Consider the following 6,000-nt stretch of genomic DNA (forward strand, 5'->3'; position numbering starts at 1 on the left):
CTCTTAATACCACTTTTAGATTCTTCTCACTGTTGAGAGCAAATGTGTGGTATGGCAGGTCGTTGTTGTTGTTGTATAGGAACTTGGTTATTTTTCTGTAGTCTGACGATGTTTTCGGCTGTATACGTATCCCTTCTTCTGTGTTTGTAGCTTTCGAGAAAGTGATATCTGAAGATTTCAGCGCGGATGCAACAGACGTGCAGTGCTCCTTGGCCCTTAGGATGACTGGGAGTACACTTTCTTTAGGTTCACTATCAGGTTCTTTCTCCGCTGTTTTGGGTGCATCTGCAGTAGAGGAGATTTTTCTTTTCTTTTTGACTATTTGGAATTCTGTGTTGGGTTCCAAAAACTGCTGGATGCTATCTAGGGATGCAGCATCCTCTAGATTTATGGAGTGTCCTAATTCCGGTTGAGTTAGCATATTTGTGTCATTTAAATCGTCCATCCTGTCTTCTGTGACTGCTGTAAGAGGGAATGTATCCAACAGCTTTACTTTCCCTGGCTAGTCGTCGCTCAGTAGTTTTCCTAATCTTAGAAATTCTCTGTATACCTCTTCGAATATGGTTTCATTAAGAGGTTTTGTCATGCTTGAATGGAGGTAAAAGTCTTGTTAGAATAAAGTTAAAGTGGATCCTAGAACCCTATATAAATATTCCGTAGATCAAAACGATCTACCAGCATAGGAAGCAAAAATTTGCACTTAAAGTTTTTGAATAATAGTACTTACCAAAAAACATTTTTATTGGCGTCTAAACTAAAGTCATTCATGATCAAAATCACAACATGACTAGAAAGACTATCGTACACACAGAATCGATCAAGCATCACAACTGTAACTCCTTCATTAAAATAGCACGCAGGACATATATGGCGCAGAGGGTGAAGCTCGACGCTTTTTATATTCCCTGTTGTCTGTTTCGGGAGCAGTGATGGGAGAGATTTCTGAGCTATTTTAGCTCGCTCTGAGTGGGCAGAAGTGGTTACATGTCGTTGAGTGTTAGGATGGCTTTGGGTCTTTTATGTTTCCAGTGGCCATTACCGTCATAGTTTCCTGCTTATTGTATTAGTTGGTTTGGATGCGTAGATGTCTTCATAAAGAATTTTTCTGCTAGGGAGCGTAGTGGTGGAGAGATGTAGGGGATATTTGTGTCCCGGTGGATCTGGGCGTTCCTGGTGAACGCCCAGATCCACCGGGCACTTGTTCTGTAGTCTTTGCAGCTTGAGGATGTTTGTCGTGGAGGTATGTCCATTAAAATAGTATTTTTCCTTATAAGGACTGCCTTAAAGGGGCGAAGCAAGAATGCTTTTCATCTTCCCCGTTATCTGTAAAGGACAGTTTAAGGATAAGGTGTTATTGAGCTATTAAAGCTCTGATCATGGTAGGAGGGTAACAGCAATAGCCGAGCCTCAGTTAGAACTTCATTGGCTACAGCATTGCCATCCATTACCCTCCAAGGGTATTAATCCTAATTTTCCCCCATTAAAATAGAGTTGAATGCAAAACCAAGAAATGATATATTTTATTTTAATTTATTATCCAGGTAAGCAAATACTTGCATATATATGCTTCACTTCACTTGCCTTAGTATATGAACCATGATGTATAATCTATGCATAATGAGAGGGCCACTACCCAGACCAGTTTCGACCTTTATTAAGGTTTCATCAGTGAGAGCCATGACTAAAGGTTATAAGGCAGAACACCAGAATAAGATGATATTTATTTTCATTGACAACACGAAATTCTTCCTAATTGCACAGGATTTCTTCAGGTGTAAACATACAAACTAGTAGACAAAACAGTAAGGACTAATGAAGGTGATAACTGTTATGCAGTGATGGAAGTGGCTGGTCTTATTTTATAACATTTCTAATGTTCAAAACGTTGTGCTTGTTTACACATTCACATCTCAGACAAGTTAATACTTTGGTTAATATTTGGATGTTTAGGATCTAATGCTATTTCCAAAAACTCGCAGATTTTTCGCTACGTTGACACAACATAACATTTTAGCAAGCTTTGATGTAGTTATTTTGTTTACCAATGTTCCTGCTGGTGATCTATTTGCACTGCTACAAGATAAACTCTCCGAGATAGTTATAGCACTCCTCAAACACTGTATTTCATCTGGATACTTCAAATATAAAAACGCAGTATACAAACAGAACTCTGGTATAGCCACGGGCAGTCCTGTTTCTCCAGTTTTAGTAAATTTTTATATGGAAACATTCGAAAACAAGGTCCTAGAAGAATACCATCATAAACTAAAATTATGGAAAAGGTACGTCGATGATATATTCTTAGGTTAGAACTATGAACGAACTTCAATAACATAAGTATCTTCTACAACTGCATAATAGTTGTCCCCATTTCTTAGTCCTTAATGTTTTGTATACTAGTTTGTTTATTTACACCTGAAGAAATTCTGTGCATTTAAAATGAAACGTCATGTTGTCATTCGCTTATTCCAATATTCTGCCTTATAAACTTGAGTCAAATACTCATGAACCGGCAAAGTCTACATGTAGGCGGCATTGAGCTTTGCTTCAGCCGTTTGCGGTTCAAGGACCCTTGCTTAAATGCGGAAATTCTTAGCTCGTTAGAGATCATGCAGAGTTCTTTTCTTTATGAAATATATACGAAATAAAAATCAACTTAGAAAAGTAGCTGTGATGGTAGTGATAAATGCGGAGTGCTGCTATAAATAGAAACCCCGAGACCATAATTTAATTTTGAAGGAAATAGAGCGAGCCCGCTAACGACCATATAATGCAATACTAAACATTGTGAATGTTCGCTAGTACTCTAACGTGCTGATGTTAACGTCTTTCGCTAGTCTTGGTATTAAACATATGTCATATACAAGAATTTATCCTATCTTTAGCTGAATCAACGGTGGAATATATCACTATGATGTTTTTCCCTAATCCCGATTGGATGTGATGAAAAATCGGTTGTTTTTATATACAGAGAAAAGCTGCAAATGAAAAGATTAAAAAAAGTAGAAATTCTGTTTGATTAACTTCTTTTGTCAAGTTATAATTAAAAGAAACACACGTATTAACCACAGTGAAAATTATTTACTTGTAAATAATTTTCATCCTAAATATCTTAGGTTTCATCCTAAATATCTTAGGACATCATCAGTACAGTAGTTTTAAACAATAATAGGAATAACATACGGTTAGGGCGCATGATTACAATAGAATCTCATTAAACGTGCATAACGTACTACAGAAGTAAAAAAAAAAAAAAAAAAAAAAAAAAAAAAAGATCGCATCACAGGTTTCGTTATTTAAAAAAAAAAAAAAAAAAAAAAATTATGTCAAGTTAGATTAATAAAATTGCACCCAGGCTCTCTATTTTTTCCCCATTATTATTGTCATTATTTTCCTAATAAAAGAACTATCATTTCGTAGTAAAAAAAGAAATAAAAAAGATAAACACAGGTATAACTTCAGAATTTGGATTATAGTTTAAATTTCATTTACGTTAATAGTAAATACTTTCTTCTTTGATTGTCTACCCAATTCTTTGATAAATATTGCAACACGGTGTAAAAAAAAATATCTAAATGTGAATGTTGCAGCAGTAATATCTATTTACATAACCGAAGGCAAACTAAGAACGTAAGCAAGAGTAACAGAACTAGCACTTCCCATACTGTTTTTCCATCTTAGATTATCTGCAGCTCTCAATGAAAATGGAAACAGAATGAAAAACACACAAAAAATAACTTTTTGACAGAGCATGTTCAAACCCTGGATAAAATAATATTGACACAAAGTGTAGAGTTCGAGAGGGGAAAAAAATGTTTACATTTGCTTTTGATTGAAAGCCACAGAACAATACAGCAAAGTTCAGAAAACGGTAGCTGTGAGAAATGTGTTTGTCTTCCTTTTTAAAAGAATTTTTTGTGTATTTGTGTGAGAAAAACAACTAAAAAATGTCACGTATTTTGAAACAAAGAATAGGTAAGCGAAGTTTCTGAACTGCTTTTTTTTTAATATTTTATATACAGTTTTTATGAGAAAAAAAAGTATAAATTGCTTTTTTTGTTCATTTAAATCTAAATCCATACATAATGTATGATTTAGTTCTTAAAAACATGAATACAAAAGGGAAAAAAAACTTCAAATGAGGATAGTCATGCAGATTTCTTCGACCTGCTATCTCGGTGTGGAAGGGCATCTTGTAACCCTCCCGCTTCACTCCAGTCAGGTACGGGAGTGATCATACGGCATCAACGGACGTCAAGTGTGAAAATGTTCCAGCTTTCTCGGTATGCATTTTGTCTAATAAATTCGAAATATCTCATTGTCCGTAATTTTTATGATGAGTTTCCCATAGGGTTTCAGCCTTATTTAAATCTAAACCTTTAAATAATGATGAAGTTAAAAAATAATAACATAAAGAATATTGTAAAATAATACGTAACGGAAAAAAATAAGATTTTATCTCAAATGTTTGTTAAAATATTTTTATACACCCTTTTTTTATATAAATACCATTGTAGAAGAGGTAATCGATTTGATTTCGGAAAGCGATAGGATTTTTGTTTAAAATATCGTGTTAAAATATTGTGTTAAATAAAAGATATATCGCGTTAAAGATAACAGACCGATGACATGGGTTGTGGAAATATTTTTAAGAAGGCTCACAATAAAGGAAACGATTCAATATTTTTAAGAAGGCTCAAAATAAAGGAAACGATTCAATACAGTACAAAATCAACAAGATAATTACTTCTAAATATAATACATATAAGCTGACCTGAATGCTTGAAATTAAAACAAAATATTTTAAGAAAAAGTAAGATACATTCACTAAACCTACTTACTTTCTGAAATTAATTTTTGTAAAAAAGTGTTCACAAATTTTAAATGAACTTTTAAACTTTTTTTATTTTTTTGATCTTGATGTGCATTTTTTTTTTCATGATTATAGGTACACATCAAAGCCAAGCGATGGGCCCAATTCAATTGTTTATGTCATCGTATTGGACTGGCCCAAGTATAACGTTCTCCATCTAGGAGCTCTGAACATCGAAGAAGATAGTGCTAAAATATCGATGCTAGGGGTTAAAGGGAATCTCACATGGAAACGAGGATCATCCGAAGATACTTATGTATACTTTCCAGCTCTTACCCCCGATATTTTACCTTGTCAGTGGGCCTGGGTACTAAAAGTCGAAGAGCAATCAGCCTTTCGCTTCAGTAAAACTGGATAGTAACAAATATATCCCATTCTATAAAAAAATTAAAGGGATACGAATTCATTTAGTAATGAAAGAATGATAAAATGCACAGTCCAGTTAACATACTTGCACGTCATCCTTGGAATACATTTAAATATGTAAGCACTACCAAAGAAATATTCATAATCAGGCAGAATGGATGATAGACTGAACTGGTGAAGGACCTTCTTAAGATCTGTTCAAATTGTGAATTACTTTACTAAACTTTAAACACGTTTATTTTGATTAGTCTTGTTTACCTTCTGTTAGATATCCCACTAAATGATTCAGTTTGCTTCGTGTAAATATTATTTCTACAGTAATTGATAATAAAGAATAACTTCTTCTCTTCCTCGTATTCATGTATTACTTTTCTACAAATGACATGTTATTTTGTAACAAAATCGATTCTTTCATATTATATTTATTATTATTAAAAATATAAATATATTTCTATATACTATAATGGAGGGTATTATAGATCCATTCATATTTTATAGCCAAATATTGAAAGAAACTAAATGTTTAGAAATTTTTCAGAGAACTCGTGAAAACATAAAACAACCAGAGTTGCCTTGGTTTGCACTACTTGAAAGACAGGAGCTGTACCCATGAGCTCGTATTTTCGGCTAAATTAATCGAAAAGAAATCATACTAGCTATTGTACAATAGCACTTCTTTGTAAAAATATTTCACCGAAAACATTTTTAGCGAATGGTGGAATCTCGTCTTAAAATGATTCAATATTTAAAACGTCACCTAC

The 6,000-nt window shown here is 33.6% G+C and overlaps 1 protein-coding gene across 1 annotated transcript in view; it reads left to right on the top strand.

The window, feature by feature from the left end:
- Positions 1 to 5,588, top strand: part of Fuca (alpha-L-fucosidase) — a 99,552-nt gene extending 93,964 nt beyond the window's left edge. Inside the window, exon 8 of the mRNA XM_090395418.1 lies at positions 4,949 to 5,588. Within this exon, the coding sequence (XP_090251544.1) occupies positions 4,949 to 5,231 (283 nt within the window). The 3' untranslated portion in view covers positions 5,232 to 5,588. The remainder of the gene's footprint in view (positions 1 to 4,948) is intronic.
- The last annotated feature ends 412 nt before the right edge of the window (positions 5,589 to 6,000 follow it).

The sequence above is a fragment of the Typopeltis vanoorti genome, chromosome 7, assembly GCF_054136105.1.
Source record: "Typopeltis vanoorti isolate ZY-2024b chromosome 7, IOZ_Tvanoo_1.0, whole genome shotgun sequence".
NCBI classification, from domain to species: domain Eukaryota; kingdom Metazoa; phylum Arthropoda; class Arachnida; order Uropygi; family Thelyphonidae; genus Typopeltis; species Typopeltis vanoorti.